We start from the raw sequence: 18,036 nt of genomic DNA on the forward strand, positions 1-18,036 counted from the left end.
ATACACTCTCACACTCACACACACATATACACTCACACACACACACATATACACTCTCACACTCACACACACACACATATATACACTCTCACACACACTCACACACATACACTCTCACACTCACACACATACACTCTCACACTCACACACATACACTCTCACACTCACACACATACACTCACACACACTCACACACACATATACACTCTCACACTCACACACACACACTCTCACACTCACACACATACACTCACACACACATATACACTCACACACACACACTCACACACATATACACTCTCACACTCACACACACACACTCACACACATACACTCTCACACTCACACACATACACTCACACACACATATACACTCTCACACTCACACACACACTCACACACATATACACTCTCACACTCACACACACACTCTCACACTCACACACACACACTCACACACATACACACACACACACACACACCATCCTCACAGCACTGACAGGTCCTAAACTCCCTAGACGTCCCTTAGAGTCTTAACAGGGATATAAACCCTTCTTGGCTCTGCTTCTCCCCAACATGGGACCCTTTGGGGGAAACAGGTGCTCCATGGAGCAGGGAAGATCCAAGGCAGATGAGCTCACCTCCAACCCCAGCTGTCTTCCTTGCTGTGTGACCTTGGCAAGTCACATCTCTTTGGTCATATTTCTTCCTCTATAAAATGAAGGAATTAAAACCATATGTGTATGTTATCAGGGTTTTATTTTTCTTTCTTTCTCAATTAGGAAGGGATGACAGAAGGAAAAGAAGTTAATTTTCTCTGATAAAGAAATAAATTTTAATTTTAAAAGGAGAGAGTCCTGACCCCAAATTATGAAGAGCAGATGTGACTGTAGGGGAAGGAGAATTAAATTCTATGGAGGAGGATAACAGCAGCATTTGGGGGCTCAAGATAAGTCTGTGATCTCATAAATTTGGATGTTCTCTCCAATGACACAGACAATCACAATCCATCCCACCAACCCCCACCCCAAATTGTATAATGAGGGAAACTAGATGACTTCCAAGGCACCTCCATGATGCTGGTAAATGTTTAACAACCAGCTCTCTAGAGGAGAAAGGTGTGAACAATATGCTTCTCAGCTGAATCTGCATCCTCAGCAGCAGCATGCATTTTCTTACATCTCAACAATCAACAAAAACAGTAAATCGATCCCCGATTTGTAGCAAAGTTAATGAGCAGGACCCCACACACCCTTGGGTGCCAGTTAGCTCTACCTCAATGACATTTTGGGAGTGAGGAAACCACAGCTTGGAGAGGTGAATGACATGAGCAAGGTCACACAGTAAATCAGTGTCAGAACCCTAATTCTCCTCTCCCTTCCCATGGGAAGGAGCTGACCAATGTTCCCCTCTGCTCTCCTTGCTCTCACGTCCTTTTCCTGGGTGCTCTGCATTCTCTCTAGTTCGCCCAATATGCTGAGATCGTCAACTTCACCCTCCCCAATGGCACTCAGAGAAGCGGGCAGGTCCTGGAGGTGGCTGGCACCAAGGCCATCGTTCAGGTAAGAAGGCAGACTCCTTGTTGGTAAGGAGAGAGCAGTCCAATCCTGCATCTCTGCTCCTCATTCTGGCCCCTCCCCAAAGAACACCCTCATTCCTCCTCTCTTCAAGGCCCACTTGAAATCACACTGCCTCTAGGAAGACTTCCCTGATTCTATCAACATGGTTGGATTCAAGGCCCGGCCTAGACACTTCCTCATTATTTAACTTGGTGATGATTATAACCGACGATTATACAAGGTATCCCAAAGTACTATGACACAGTTTTAAGCTATTAAAGCTATATTTGATATTTAAGCTTTTACAACTTAACACTGTTCAGTGACTTTGGGGACAGCCTGTTTAGCTGTCAGTTATCACCACCACCACCACCCTCATTACCTCCTTGTACCCGCAGGTATTTGAAGGGACCTCGGGGATTGATGCCCAGAAGACAACCTGTGAGTTTACTGGTGACATCCTCCGCACTCCCGTATCAGAAGACATGCTAGGTAAGGAACAACTCCTTCCTTGTCCAGGAAAGGACAACTCCAGACACAGGCAAAATTATCAGTCACCTCCTAAGATGCTGCAGAGACATCATAGTTTGGTGGGTGGAAAGTTAGAATTGGAGGCTGAGGTTCAGATCCCACACCTGCCACTCATGACCTGTGTGACCTTGGGAAATTCACCTAATTTTTCTGGGCATCAGTTTCCTCATCTGTAAAATGAAGCAATAGATGACCTTTAAGGTCCCTTCCAGGTTAGAATGTCAAATTGAGGAAGGAACTTAGAATACAGAACATCAGAGGTGGATGGACCAAGAACATAATTTTTCCCCATTTAAAAGATAAGGAAACAGATGCTCATAGAAGAAGTGACTTGCCCAAGGTCACCCAGCTAATATTTAGTGGAGCTGATCTTAGAATCTAAGTCTTCTTAATCTGAGTCACATGATCTTCCCACTATCCAAAGATGCCTCTTGTGAAGGGCACCCCAAGACCTTCTATGTTCCCAGAGTGTTTCTCCACCACTCTTCCATGGCCCTGCCTTTTCCTCTTCCATGCCCTGGAATTCCCCTCTATAAGAACTGGTTTCCTCTGTTAGATGGCAAAGGTGAGAACATTGTCCTCAGAAGGCCCCAGTGGAAAATGGGACAGGGATTGGGAGAGAAAACTATTGGAACAATCCCTGGATAGCTGGAGGGTGTCAAGACAGGGAAATAGACAATTAAGTAATTAACTGTTTTGAATTAAGTAGTTAACAGTTAACTAATTAACAATTAACTTATTCCTATTTTTTCTGAGCTCCTAACATTTCTCTTATTCCCTGACTTCTTCTTTTTCCTTCCACTTAGGTCGAGTTTTCAATGGTTCTGGCAAACCCATTGACCAAGGACCAGATGTTATGGCTGAAGACTTTCTGGACATCAATGGTGAGTGACCAGTGGCTGTGAGTGGACTTCAGGACCCCTTTCCCCATCCCTAGAGACTGCCCTTCAGATCCTCTTCATGTCCAAATATATCTCTCCACCCAACCATCTATCCCCTGTAACAAAAAATAGAAAAGGAAGAGAGAGAAAATCTGTTCAGCACTCTGAAGGCACACATCTGGCCATGTGTGGTAGCATTCAGGGTGTGCTGGGGCCAGCTCAGGCCAGCTTACCAAAGTCAATTGTTCAATCCTAGGTATGAGCTTTTACACTTTGTAACTCAGAAAATGCTTGCAATCAGGGCTTGATTTATTGTTCTGTCAATTGTCTAGACCAGGGGTGGGGAACTTGCCTCGGGGCCACATGTGACCTTCTAGGTCCTTGGGTGCAGCCTTTAGACTGAGTCTAAGTTTCACAGAACAAATCCTCTTATTAAAGAAATTTGTTCTGTAAAGTTTGGATTCAGTCAGAAGGCCACACTTAAGGACCTAGAGGGTCACATGTGGCCTTGAGGGCACAGGTACCCCAGCCCTGGTCTAGACTTAAGAGAGTGCCAGAGAAATCATTAGTAATACAGATAAGTGCAGTCATTCATACAGAATCTGTTGTTCCTGTCCCAGCAGAGGTCTCCCCACCTCCAACCTCAGCAAAGGAGGGAGAGGAATTCATTCTTTCACTCTTCTCTAGGACTGCCTTTGGTGCTTACAACAAAATATTGAATCCTAGACACAGAAGGGCCTTAGAATAGAAAATGTCGATACTGAAAGAGCCTTACAATATAGACTGTCAGATCCAGAAAGGGCCTGAAAAGGTCAGGTCTGAGAAGGACATCAGAACAGAAGGTCAGAGCCAGGAGTGACCTTAGAACATAAAATGTCAGATTTAGGAGACATCTGAGGACACGTCAGGGCTGAGAGGGGTCTTAAAAGACAGAATGTCAGAGCAAAACCAGCGTCTGTTACATCATTTTACAAATGAGGAGACTGGAGGCTGAGAAAGAGGAAGTGATCTTTCCAGGGTTGACTGATGAGTCAATGACGCAAGCCCAGTCAAGGCAGGAGATTGACTGCTGTGTATCCAACCACTGCATCCTCAAATATCTGAGTGTCCTCTAGGGATTCATTGTCACCATCATTGTCAGGCTGGCCTCCCTGCCCTTTCTTTTCCTAGGGTCTCTTTCCTCACTCTGGGTCTGGGGACTATAGTTTTAGGGAAGCCAGAGGCTCATAGGACATAGTAAGTCCCATCCAAAACCTATCTTGCCCCACTCCCTGTATCCCCCCACCTTCTCACCCCAGGTCAGCCAATCAACCCCCATAACCGAATCTACCCTGAGGAGATGATCCAGACGGGCATCTCACCCATCGACATCATGAATAGCATTGCCCGTGGCCAGAAGATCCCCATCTTTTCTGCAGCTGGACTCCCCCACAATGAGGTAAGAAAAGCCGGGCTGGTGTCCATTTAAATGGGCATGTCTAGTGCTCCTGGGGGAACCCAAGGGCTGGTGCCAGGCTCCACAGTCTGTCGGACCCTGGCCAAGCAGAGCACCCTGGCCTCCCCCTTCCTCCAGGATGCACAGGGGCCCTGGATGCTTCCTGGGTTCCACCACAGGTCCTTAGATTTATCAATGTATTGAAATAAGCTGGTTGGGAGTCTAAAGGACCTGGGTTTGAATCCTACCTCTCACTCTAAAGGACCTGTGTGACCCTGTCCAGGTCACCTATTCTCTGTCATGCTGTTTCCTCCAAAGTGAAGTGGGGACAATACCTATGGTACCGACCTACGTGAGTTACCATGAAGATCAACTGAGAAAATGCACAAAAGCACTCTGAGCTTATAAGAGCTGGCACTGTGGGGTGGTTTACCTATATGAATTAGATTACATCACACAATAGCATCTATCGTGTCATATCATAATGCCATGTGCTAGAGAGCTGGCCTGGAGTCAGGAGTCGTCATTATCATTGTTAGGGTTATTGTTACTACAGCTAACATTTATATTGTGATGTAAGGCTGGTGAAGCACTTTATGTCACCTCATTTGATCCTCCCAACAACATACTGTGAAGTTGGTGCAATTATTTCCTCCCATTTTACAAAGGGGGAAACTGAGGTAGGCAGATGAGTGACTTGCCCAGGGTCACACAGGTAGTGTCTGAGGATTTGAACTCAGGTCTTTCTGACTCCAACTCCAGTAGATACCCACTCTGCCACCTAGCTCCCTATAAGTTTCACCCACTGTTTTAAAGGACCACTAGGGAACATCTAGTCAAAATCCCTCAGTGTACAGACTAAAAAAAAAACTGAAACTCAGAGAGGAAACGTGACCTTCCCAAGATCACACACCTCCCATGTAGCAGAGATAAGGTTTTCGTCCAAGCCCTCAGCTCTAAGCCAGAGATCATGCTCACCTCCCTCACCAGCAGCTGTGTGCCTTTGAGAGGAAAATGTCGACTTCCCCCGAGATAGGACCCATTCCATCCTTTGAGCATGCCTCAGTTTCTCCATCTGGTCATTTAGTCATTCTTATTCCCCAAGCACATGCACACACGCACACATATGCATACCTGCGCGTAAACACACATACACACATGCATATATGTTTTGTTGTTGTGTGGTTTATAACTCTTGGCTTCTCTTTGAGCTGCAGTCTACCCATCAAAAGTGAGGAGACATGATACAGCCTATTAAAAGGGCTCTGAGCTCTCTGCAGTCTCCTAGGATGGAACCTGGACTCCTCACATTCTGATGCTAACGCTCCCTCTGTCTCTCTGTCTCTTCTGTCTCTGTCTCTGTCTCTCTCTGTCTGTCTCTCTCCTCTCTTCTCTCTGTCTCTGTCTGTCTGTCTCTCTCTCTCTCTTCTCTCTCTCTCTATCTTTCCCTCTGTCTCTCTGTCTCCTCTCTCTTGCTCTCTCTCTCTATCTCTCCCTCTGTCTCCTCTTTCTTGCTCTCTCTCTCTCACTCTCTCTCTCTGTCTCTCTGTCTCTGTCTCTCTGTCTCTCTCTGTCTCTATCTCTCTCTGTCTCTCTCTCTGTCTCTGTCTCTCTCCTCTCTCTCTGTCGCTTCTCTCTCTCTGTCTCTGTCTGTCTCTTTCTCTCTGTCTCTGTCTGTCTCTCTCTATCTCTGTCTCTCTCTGTCTTTCTCTCTCTGTCTCTTTTTCTCCCTCCCTTCCCTTCTCTTTCCCTACCTTCCTCTCTCTCTGTCTCTCTGTCTCTTCTCTCTCTCTGTCTCTCTGTGTCTCTCTGTCTCTGTCTCTGTCTCTCTCTCTCTGTCTCTGTCTCTCTCTCTCTCTGTCTCTCTCTCTCTCTCTTTTCCTCCCTCCCTTTCCTTCTCTTTCCCTCCCTCCCTCTCTCTCTGTCTCCCTCCTCCCTCTTTTTGATCCCTAATAGATCGCTGCACAGATTTGCCGCCAGGCAGGCCTGGTGAAAAAATCCAAGGACGTCATTGACTATCACGATGATAACTTTGCCATTGTGTTTGCAGCCATGGGGGTGAGCAACTCAGAGAGTGGGTCTGAGACTTTCATGGGGCCGGATGGGGAAGAGGGGAGGCTTTGTGATGGGTAGCTCCAGCCAGCTTAGAAGGAAAGAGAGAAAAGGAGGAAGAAAGGTCTTGGAAATCAGAAGTTAGCAGGGAATGGCTTCCAGCATGGCCCAGGAAAGTGGGAGCTAAGGGAGAGGAGATAACTGTAGGGAGGAGGCAGCCAGCCTGACCCGAAGGCTGGGGGAGCTTTGGAACTTCAGCCATAACTCTCAGCAGAACTGTAACTAAGGCATGGCAATGGGGCTTCAAGGATGGTGAATTTAGAGGCTACTGAGTTTAAAGTGGGCTGGCAGCACTAGCAGAAGGTCCTCCAGCAGCATGGAAACCACTGAGCTTAGCACCTAGTCAGCAAGGACAATTGGTGGGCCAGGGTGCCCTGGGTGACATTATGGCTCCAGCTCTCAGTTTAAGCACCAAGGCTTGGCTAAGGACCAGAGGGGAGAGCTGGGCAGGCATTGCCCTGCCCTCCTTCACACACCCCACTTCCCCAGCTGCCCTTCTCACCTGCCAAACCCCATGCCTACTTCAAGGCTGGCTCATCTACCCTCTGAGGAAGCCAGAGGAAAATCACATCCAGGCCCTGTCCTTCAGAAAATCGTCATCTTAGTTTAACAGTCCCAGTTGAAAAGAGAGATTCTGTCTTTCTTTCCACCCCATCATCCACTGGGGAGGGAGGGAGCTGTCATCTTTCTTGTCCCCACCTCACCTGTGACCTTCCCCCTCAATGACCAGGTAAACATGGAGACGGCTCGATTCTTCAAGTCCGACTTTGAGCAGAATGGCACCATGGGCAATGTCTGCCTGTTCCTGAACCTGGCCAACGACCCCACGTGAGCCCCCAGATCCTGGGAACCCTTTCTCCCACCCTGCCCATGAGTATTAAAAGGCTCTGACTCTGAAGTCTCCCAGGATGGAACTTGGACTTCCCACATTCTGATGCTCTCTCTGTGTCTCTCCTTCTTTTCTCTGTCTCTGTCTCTCTTTCTCCCTGCTTCCCTCCCACCCCGTGTGTGTGTTGGTCTCTCTCTGTGTCTGTCTGTCTCTCTCAAAACTCACTCACTGAGTGTCTCCCATGTTCTCAGCACAACAAAGGAACACAAAATTTAGAGAAGACCAGGTCCCTGCCCTCCCTTGATAGAAATAAGACCGATAATACAAAGTCCAGTTGAAAATGGAGGGAGGCATCTCCTGAAGGGTTAGCACTTTCCTTCTGAGGGAGGCTGGTGGAGGGAGGTCGCTTCCAAACACAAGACTTGGGCTATGAGCACTGGTGTGCAGGAGCATCATGAGCACCACAGAACTATAGCATCTCCATGCTGAAAGGAGCCTTAGAGAGCCTAGGTAGTGAAGACTGGACTTAGAACTGAAGGAAACTCCCAGGTGAGGAAAGCCCCTCTACTCTTGCAGAGAAGCTCGCTGTCTCAGAGAGTTGCCTAGACCATTGGGACAGAACGAGTCTTGCCCAGGGTGACATGGTCTGCATGGGTCGGAGGCAGACCTTGGACCTGGGTGTCTCTGGGCCTGGGGCTGGCTCTCCTTCCATGACAATACGCTGCCTTCAGCGATCGTGGGATCCCAGATAGAGAGCCGGCAGGAACATCAGAGGCCATCAAACTTAAGCATCTCATTTTACAAAGGAGAAAAACGAAGCCCCAAATCATCTGTCCAGTCAGGAGCAAAGCAGGTTGAAAAAAGAGCTCCGGTAATGCTACCAGCACTTGAAGCAGCTCCCAGATGGTGTGAAGGCTGGAGTGCCAGAGTCAGTCACTTAGTAACTGTGTGACCCTGGGCGAGTCACAGCCTCTGTCTGCCTCAGCTTCCTTATCTATGAGATCCTGTTAATGGTATCACAATATCATTATAATACAATAATAACAAGGCTGAGGAGCAAATGAGACAAATATATGGAAAGCATTTTGCAAACCTTAAAACACTGTGCAAATGTGGGCTGTTATTATCATTCAGAACTCGGAAATCTCCTTCTCTGATCACAATTTCCTGTCAACCAAGCAATAAACACTGATTAAGCTGGCCCTTGAATCAGGAAGACCAGTTCAAATCCATTCCCAGATGCTTACTGTGTGACCCTGGGCAAGTCACTTAACCTCTGTCTGCTTCAGTATCCTAAAAGGAGGATACTACAATACCTGCTTCCCAGAGTTAGTGTGAGAATCAAAGGAGATCCTGTGTGTAAAGCCCTTAACAGTGCCTGGCACACAGTAGGCACCACATAAATGCTCGTGTCCTTTCTCCCCTCCCTTCACAGTCAGACAAGACACTGCTTTCCACCTCTAAATATATGTCCCCTTATCCTCTGGACATTCCAGCCTTGCTGATCCCCCCCTAGCCTTGCTAGGTCACCCCCACTCTCCACATCTATTGGTGAGAGGCAGTGTGGTACCGTGCCTAGGGCAACGGGCGTGGAGGCAGCAGCAAGACCTGCTTTCCAGTTCTGGGTTTGAAGGAAACCCTGGGAAGTGAACGAGTTTCCAGAGACTGGTGGTGCCTTCCAAGTCCCCCATGAGAGGGTGACGGCCAATGGCCAGTGCCTGCAGCTACCGATCCTCCCCTCCTGGAAACGGCAAGGGATTCCCTGGCCTCAGCAGCACTGGTTTGTGCCCCTCTATTCAGCCAGTAACAAACACATCTGATCTGCCTTTTCAGTGGAGAATACAGGACAGACCCACATTCACATCCCTCTTCTCTTCAACTAGTTGTGTGACTGTCACTGAGACTGTCTAAGCCTCAGTTTTCTCATCTGTAAAGTGGGGACAGTAACACAGCCCTGCCTCATGGGGCTATTGTGAGGCTGAAATGGAGTAATGTGCATAAAGCACGCTGTAAGTTCCAGTTGTCATTACTCCCAAGGCTCTGAAAGCTTGCTCCCTACAGATTCATCGTTATTTCCAGTTCCAAATTCCGTCCTCCACCCATTGGGAAGGCAAGAAAAACAAAGGCCATTACTAATATGTACAGTCATGCAAAACAAATCCTGCATCAGCAGCGTCCAAAAAGAAGGGGGGGGGCGGGGAAGTAAAAAGAGCGAGAGGAGAAAATGTGCTTTAATCTGTACGGTGAGCTCCTCCGCTCTCTCTGGAGGTGGAAGGCATGTTCCATTGTGAGGAGGACACTCGATTTCAACTAACTTGCCATTTCCCAGACTCCCTAGTTTGGGGTTGGGGAAGGGGGCATGTTTAAACCATCACACTGACCTTTCAGCCCATAGGAGACGTTCCATCATCAAACTCCAGTCTTGACTCAGATGGTCCCCATATCTTCACACATCCCCCCCCTTCTCCTCTCTTCCTACATCTGCCTTTCTCCATTACCCTGGGCTGCCCAAGCCAGCCCGGAACAAAGAACAGTAACGACTGACGTGTATATAGCACATTGAGGTTTGTAAGAGGTTTTACACATATTAAATTACTTCATCGATCCTCACAACAACCCTGGAAAGTAGGTGCTATCATATCCCTGTTTTACAGGTGAGGAAACTGAAACTGAGGTTAAGTGACTTGCCCAGGGTCACACAGCTAGTAAATAGGATCTGAACTCAGGTCTACCTAACTCCAAGTCCACCACTCTGTCCATTTCCCTGGGTTAAATAAAGTCCCACTTCTGCTAGAGACCTCAGGCACATCACCCAGCCTGTCAGTGGCTCAGGCAGCTCTCAGAGATGATAAGCCGCAGAGCAGGGGCCAGTTAGCTCCGGTGGAAGGTATGTCCTCTGCCAATGAAAACACATCCGGAAGAAAGTCCATCCGTGCAGAAAAGCATTCCTCTGCACGCTGTCCCCCACTTCCCACCCCCGCCCTCCCCGCCCCCACCCCCGCCCAGGCAACCTTCTTAGAGGGTCGGTTGTGGTTGTGTCTGTGGATCCTGTGCTAAGGAGGTGACCTCCCTGCCCATGCCCACAAGCCCAGGTGAAACATGAGAGCATTAACTCCCTTCTCCATTCCTCATACCCCAGGATTGAGCGGATCATCACGCCTCGCCTAGCCCTGACCACAGCTGAGTTCCTCGCCTATCAGTGTGAGAAGCATGTGTTAGTCATACTAACAGACATGAGCTCCTACGCAGAGGCCCTGAGAGAGGTGAGGCTGGGGGCTGGGGGAGGGGGCAGCGACAAGGGCAGGGAGGCAATAGAAGGGCACCATTGCAATCCCTCCTTGGAGCCATGAACTCTGGGAGAAGGGAGAGCTGGTGGACCTCAACTCCTTTGACAAATCCTTCTATCCCAGGTTCTCTTTCTGCTTTTCTGCCTCAGTCTATCTCTCTTCCTGCCTCTCTACTGCTGTTTCTACCTGCTTTGTCTCTGGGTGACTCTCTCTGAGTCTCTGTCTCTCTCCCTGATGCCCATGGTGGGCACACCCAGGTCTCAGCTGCCAGGGAGGAGGTCCCTGGCCGACGTGGTTTCCCGGGGTACATGTACACGGATCTGGCCACCATCTATGAGCGGGCAGGCCGAGTGGAAGGCCGGGCAGGTTCCATCACACAGATCCCCATTCTCACGATGCCCAATGATGGTGAGGACTCCCCTGCCAACTTCCTCTCCACCCCCAACAACTCCCCTTGCCATCTCTTCCCTTGCTTCAGGCCCATCTTCCACTTCTACCCAGAGTCAGAATGCCTGACCATTGACAAGTCCCTTAACCACTCTGTACCCTAGTATCCCCATTTGTAAAATGAAAAGGGTTGGACTAGGTATCTCCTAAAGCTCCTTCCAACTCTAACAAATCCATGATTCTCTGATAGTCATCAGAGAAGACATGGCTTCTTGGTCTGACGGGGAGAAGGTGGTTCCCAGTGCCACTCAAGTCCAAACTCTCTATTCCAGATATCACCCACCCCATCCCTGACCTGACTGGCTTCATTACAGAAGGACAAATCTATGTGGACAGACAGCTGCACAACAGACAGGTGCCACCAGCTTCCCTCCCCTTCACGTTCTTCCTGCTCAGTGCCACTTTCCTAGCCCAGATCTATGGTCTTTGAACCACTCAGAAGGAGACCTACAAGCAGATGCCTCATTTCCACAGTCTGTTAGGAGAATGGATGCAGTCACAGGGAGGATTTGACACTCTGTCCTTTTACAAGTGGAGAAACTGAGGCTGAGAAAGGTTGAGTAATCACAGTTAGCAAATGGCAGAGTTGGGATTCAAACCCAGGGCCTCTGACTTCAAAGTCAGCACTCCCTCCACTCCTGAAAATGGCCTCCTCCCAGCTCCCCAAACATCAGTGTGTTTCAATGGCCTAGAATTTACGAATAAGGCCAGGTTTCCTTTCTCTTTTCCCTCACCTTCCTTATCTCATCCTGATTAGAAAAAGGGAATCCTGAAGCCAAAAAATAACCCACACATAATCTGTGCTTCTTTTCTCTGACCAAGTGGGGGAAGGCATTCATAGAGCTATCAGCCAGTCAATAAGCATTTATTAACCATTGATTGTGTGCCATGTGATGTTCTAGGCTCTGGAGATAAAAAGCAAGGCAAGACCAGGGTCATGCTGGAGGCGCTCCCCCCTTCTATAGGGGAGGCATCACGCCAACAACTCTGCACCCAGGACCTCTCCAGAGTGGGTGGAGGACGCACCAGTGGCTGGCATCCCCACACCTGGAGAGGACCAGGAGGGTGGCCACTACTCCTTTCCCTTCCTCCCTTTCTGCCCTCCCCTAAGTCCTGTTCTCCCTGTCTCCTCCCTCAGATCTACCCTCCCATCAATGTGCTTCCCTCCCTCTCCCGTCTGATGAAGTCAGCCATTGGTGAGGGCATGACAAGAAAGGACCACGGGGACGTCTCGAACCAGCTGGTGAGGAGAAGGTGCTGGGGGGACCAGGCGCGGCCGATGATGACACAGAGCTCAGCTCCGTCACCGGTCCAGGCCGGAGGCCCCTCTCCACAGTCATCCCTTTGTGTGGGGTGTGGAGATGACCCTTCGCCCATGTCTTCTTCCTCTGAGATCTCGCCATGGCTACGGATGTGGTGGAGACTCTGGGTTCTTAAAGGGTGCACCAGCACATGTGCTGGGCAAGCTTCTAAGACTGACACGGAGAAAGACCTTGTGTCCTAGCATCAGCCCAGCTAACTTCAGAGAAACTTATCAGGGGCAGTGAGGTAGTGGACTGGAGAGTACAAGACTTAGAGTCAGGAAGACCTGAGTTCATATCCTGCCTCACACACTTACTAGCTGTGTGATCCTGGGCAAGTCACTTATTCTCTGTGTGCCCCAGTTTCCTCATCTGTAAGATGGGAATAGTAACAGCACCTACTTTACAGAATAGTTGTGAGGATGAAATTAGATAATATTTATAAAACTCTTAGCACATAGTGGGCACTTAATAATGCTTGTTAAAATTTTTAAATCAGGGCAGCTAGGTGGTGCAATGAGCAGAGCACCAGCCCTGGAGTCAGGAGGACCTGAGTTTAAACCTGGCCTCAGACACTTAACACAAAAACTAGCTATGTGACCTTGAGCAAGTCACTTAACCCCAATTGCCCTTCAAAGGGCAAAAAAAAATTTTTTAATCATTGGATTAGCCAATAGGGGAATGACATTTTTGGCCAAGCTGCTGCTTTTAGACCATCTAAGCTACATGGGAGTTACAATCTAGCTCAGTGGAGGGACCACCACATAATGATTCTATCACAGATTCATTAAGTATTGGAAGCCTGGGACTAAGGAGGGTGAGACTGATCCCTTCACTCTTGTTTTCTTACCCTGGGCTCTCTGAACTTGTGTCAATATTTTGACACATCACGTTTCAACATAATTGGTTTCTTTCATAATCCTCTGTATTTTCTGCATTTAAAAACATTATTCTTAAAAGAGAAGGCTTCCAAAGGAGTCCATGACTGAGAAACAATGAAGCAGCACGTCTAACCCCTTCACTCTTCTCAGAGGTGGGCCACAATGTTCATAACTTGGACTGGGTAAGAGTGTCAATAGGGGCAGCTAGGTGGATAGTGGATAGAGTGCCAGTGTGGGTCCTAAGGTCAGGAAGATACATCTTCCTGAGTTCAAACCTGACCCTGGAGCCTTATTAGCTGTGCGACCCTGGGCAAGTCACTTTACCCTGCTGGCCTCAGTTTCCTCACCTGTAAAATAAGATGCAGAAGGAGATGGCAACCACTTCAGTAGCTTTGCCAAGAAAACCCAAACAGGGTCACAAAGAGTCGAACACAACTGAACAACAAAGAATCTGGATCATTCGATGCAGCCCAGACCCTTCCTCAAGCCATAACTCAGAGCCCACACTCCACCTCAATGTTAGAAAGACCTGATATTTCATCAGAGTGGACATTCCCTCCACTGAGCCAATCATGGACTCTCCACAATTTAACAAATGGTGCCCTTGGGTGGTAAGCTGCCCACGCAATAACGAGGCTGGGATTGGGGGGGGACAGACCCACAGACTGGAAGAGAAGCCTTTTCTATTGAATGGTATCTGCTGAGACTTGGGCTTTGCTGGCTTAGATCTTGAAGCCCCAGGGTGACCCCACCACCACCATGACCACAGTGAGGTTTCAGAGGAAGTGGAGCTTATGTGCCCCTTTTCATATGAAGAGGATAAGGACCAGACCTGTGACTTCACTGGTCTAAGGAACTCCCATGTGAACGAAGTCCCCCTACTAGTGCCCATCAGCACCTTCTCTGCAGCCCACAGTCTAGAGCACTGCCTAGGGTTCTGCAAGGTTGTGACCTGTCCAGGGTCACACAGCCAGTATGTCAGGTCTTCCTGTCTTTGAGGCCAGCTCTCCACCTCCTACTCCACACTCCACAGCTCTCATTTGAAATTATTTCTTTTTTAAGGAACTAGGTTTGAATATCAGCTTTGCTCCTTAGTACCTGGGTGATCATAAACAAGTTACTTCCACTTTCGGTCAATTCTATCCTCACCCCCAGGCAAAATGAGTACGTCTACAGAGATGGATCTCTCTCTTTCCTTTTTATAAAAAAAGTCTGGTTGGCGCTCTTTTCTTAAAACGTTACTATCTTCTCAACAACCAGCCCCAAACAGAACCCCCTCTTATAACACTTCAGTTTGGTTAAGTTCCACAAACCAACAAATTGCCCACATCTGCAGACGTAGCAGTCATGCATCCCACACCTGGAATCTACCAAGAAGGGAGAGGCTTAGCTTCTGCTATCACAGGTCACTAAAGCGATCTGAGTCCTGCAGTCTTGCAGAGAGTACACACATATCACAGTCATCCTTTCCCCCGGCTCTGGATCAGTTCTTAGAAGTCTTCTCAGATTTCTCTGAATTTTTCATGCTCAGCCTTTTCTGAGATTCTTTCCACTCTACATCTATGATGCCATGACCACTATAGCACTACAAAAAGCGACCCCACATCCCAGGTTCATTACTTCGCTTATGAGCCCTCCAATGCATTTTCCTTCTACCAGCCAACCAGATGCCACCTTAGTTCAAAGCAAAAGAAATTTTAACAAACAGCAAATTAAATGTCAAGAAAACATACTCTGCACAGGACCACATGGTGTCCCTTCCCACAGGTTCTCTAGTGGAGGAAGGCACATTGCAGAGTATGTGCATTGCCAGGGAATGTGCATGGAAGTATTTAGTTGCGCGCCTGTGACCTGGGGATAGACAGAGGGGGCACACACCTGGGTGCACGCCAGGGCCCGGTGCCACATCTGAATACCTCCGGGGAGGGCACATACATAGACACGTGTACAGCTTAGGGCACATGGAGGGTTGGCCCAACTCACCTCCACCTCTGGTGAGGTAAATGAGCAGCCACTAGTAGTTGTGAGACCTTCATCTATGGAACAGAATGGAAGGGAAAGATTCCCAGAACACAAAGTCAGGTGACTTGGGTTCGAGTCCTGTTCTGATACCTGATCACTATGTAAGATAGCGCATGATAGTAAGTGTTTGCCAACTGACTGACTGACCTCTTGGAACTTCAGCTACATCCTCTGTAAACTGGGGATAATGATCACTTCAATTATGTAGCCCCCTGAGCTTCTCTGGTGAAGTCTTTGTTCCAGGCAGAGTACTTCTTGGCCTTTCTTCACACCCCCAGGGCTCAGCACAACTTAAATACTTCATGTCTGTTGACTGTGAGCTGCTTTTATCCTCTGGACCTCAACCTTTCCATCTGAAAATTCAGGGGAGTCAGTCGAGATCAGCCAGGATCATCAGTTTAGAGCCGCAAGAATCCTCAGATGTCACAGAATCCAATCCCCCATTTAAGAGATGGAGACCCAGAAAGACTGTGACTGGCCCAGGGTCACACAAGCTAGGAAGTGTCTGAGGCAGGATTGGAACCCAGGTTTTCCTGACTGCACGCCACACGCTCTAAGGTTCCTTCCAACTCCCAACCTGTGATTAGCTGACTTCTAAGGGGAGTCCAAATTCTGAAATTCTATGAAACCCACAGTGAGGTTACGGGGGGGGGGGGGGGTTGGGAAAGGGGAAGGAGAACAGCCAAAGCACTGGAGCCACTTTCCAGGCCTCAAGTTGTCCTGTGTCAGTCTCCCTCCAGAGGCCAGAACTCAGGCTGAATGGCCAGAGGCTCAGGCCCCAAGCCCCATCCATCTGTTCCCTCCCTACAGTATGCTTGTTACGCCATTGGGAAGGACGTCCAGGCCATGAAGGCAGTGGTTGGAGAGGAGGCCTTGACCTCAGAGGACCTGCTGTACCTTGAGTTTCTACAGAAGTTTGAGAAGAATTTCATCAACCAGGGTAGGAGGCCTTGGGGGTAGGAGGTCCCATGGAAGGACTGAGTGAGAGGAGAGGGGGCATCTGTCTGATGCTTTCTTGATTTCTCCTCCTCTTCCCCAGGCCCCTATGAAAACCGCAGTGTGTTTGAGTCCCTGGACCTTGGCTGGCAGCTGCTACGCATCTTCCCCAAAGAGATGCTCAAACGGATCCCTCAGAGTGTCATAGAAGAGTTCTACCCTCGAGAGACCTTGCACCAGGCCCTGCCCCCAAGCCCAGGCCCCACTGACACCCCTGACACATCTGATTCCTTGCTCTAAGGCTGCCCCTAGATGGGTGGGACCCCGCCTTATGCCCAAGCCCCACTTTCAACACTGACCTCTCCCTAGCCCTAGTTCTGGGGTGTCTGATACACTCTGGTCACACCCCAGGCAATGATGGCTAGCACTGCCCAATCTAAACTCCATCTGCATCCCCCTCCAGCCAAACGCTTTTAGGGTAGCTCTGCCCCCAGACCTCTGTTCCCCCTCCCCTCCATCACTTCACCTCCCCTCCTTCCGACAAACGAGGAAAGCTCAAGCCCCACCCTAGACCCTTCCCCACAGGCCAAGTCTCTCCATCATTTCCCTTGGATACCAGGGGGGGGGGGGGAGGGGGAGAATGGAGAAGACAAAAATCAGAGAAGAGCTCCCCACCTGCTAACTTCAGCTTGTGTCTTCTATTAAAAATCCTCCTGCTTGAGAAGAGTTACAGGGGTGTTCCTGGTTTGGCAAAACAATCCATCAACATATAGCAATCACCTCCTAAGTACCAGGCATTGTGCTTAGTGCTGGGGACACAAAAAGGGGAGAAACAGGCTCTGGCCTCAGGAAGCTTACAGTCTAGTGAGAGAAATAACAAGCAAATACACACTCCAAAGAGTTTGCCAGGGTTCTCCCAGTGGCATCTGCATCTGCTTCTGAGACCATCTGCAAATCCTAATTCTCTACCAATTGCAGATTCCCCCTGACCACTCCTTTCCCTGATTTAGGGAAAATGAAAGTGCAAGTTAAGGGCCGGGGAGGGGGGGGACGGGAAGTGGTTAGAAGAAAATAAAGGGAGTCATTCAGTGCCAGAGGCGTCGCTCCCGGCAAGGACGTTCCCTGAAGACGTTACTGTGCACCTGCTGGATGCAGTCATTGCATCACAGCATGGAATGGACTGGGCTTTCCACAGCCTGTGCCATCGGAGCCCACGCCAAACACTTCAAGTCTGAGCCCCCGACAAACAATTTTAACCCTACTGATGCCAAACTTCCAGTACCCTATCCTATTAAAGAAGCCTCTCTTTTCCCCATCTCTGCCCTTAAATCTATGAGCAGGAGGTTGTCATTCCCTCCCCCCACATGACTTCTAGCAGCCGTGTGCTGGAGAAGTTCTCAAGAGCGGATTGTTAAAATATTCATGTGAGCATTTACGCCTCACCAGTCAGCAAACACTACAAATACAGGGCTTGGTGTTTTGTCGATTGTCTGATCTTAGGAAAGTGGTAACGCACTAATAATGCAGATCAAACTTGGAAGCATACAGCGATACATCGGGAAGGGGAAAGCTGGTTCTTAAACATTTACCAGCACACCCCTGCTCCTATCACTTACTGCTCCAAGGAGACATGTAAGTATCATTATAATTTAAAATGCACCTATGTGCCCTTGCTTTCCAAGCATCCTCCCCTATTACATGCACAGAATTATTAATGATGGAAGCAAATATTTTAAAAACCCCTTTGCTCAAGTCCATATCTCTCAGGGCCCTCCTTTTCCCTTCTGAGAAAAATGGATTTCTTGAAGATGCCTC

At 48.8% G+C, this 18,036-nt stretch overlaps 1 protein-coding gene across 1 annotated transcript in view; it reads left to right on the forward strand.

The window, feature by feature from the left end:
• Positions 1–16,947, forward strand: part of ATP6V1B1 (ATPase H+ transporting V1 subunit B1) — a 45,896-nt gene extending 28,949 nt beyond the window's left edge. The window contains exons 3-14 of the mRNA XM_069066349.1: positions 1,464–1,562; positions 1,958–2,051; positions 2,897–2,974; positions 4,270–4,409; positions 6,363–6,464; positions 7,249–7,346; positions 10,487–10,610; positions 10,892–11,042; positions 11,354–11,436; positions 12,220–12,324; positions 16,096–16,225; positions 16,325–16,947. Of these exons, the coding sequence (XP_068922450.1) occupies positions 1,464–1,562; positions 1,958–2,051; positions 2,897–2,974; positions 4,270–4,409; positions 6,363–6,464; positions 7,249–7,346; positions 10,487–10,610; positions 10,892–11,042; positions 11,354–11,436; positions 12,220–12,324; positions 16,096–16,225; positions 16,325–16,521 (1,401 nt within the window). The 3' untranslated portion in view covers positions 16,522–16,947. The remainder of the gene's footprint in view (positions 1–1,463; positions 1,563–1,957; positions 2,052–2,896; positions 2,975–4,269; positions 4,410–6,362; positions 6,465–7,248; positions 7,347–10,486; positions 10,611–10,891; positions 11,043–11,353; positions 11,437–12,219; positions 12,325–16,095; positions 16,226–16,324) is intronic.
• Positions 16,948–18,036: the final 1,089 nt, after the last annotated feature.

Source organism: Petaurus breviceps, unplaced genomic scaffold (assembly GCF_028583685.1).
Source record: "Petaurus breviceps papuanus isolate PSGF00001 unplaced genomic scaffold, PetGlider_PUasm1.0 139, whole genome shotgun sequence".
Taxonomy (NCBI): domain Eukaryota; kingdom Metazoa; phylum Chordata; class Mammalia; order Diprotodontia; family Petauridae; genus Petaurus; species Petaurus breviceps.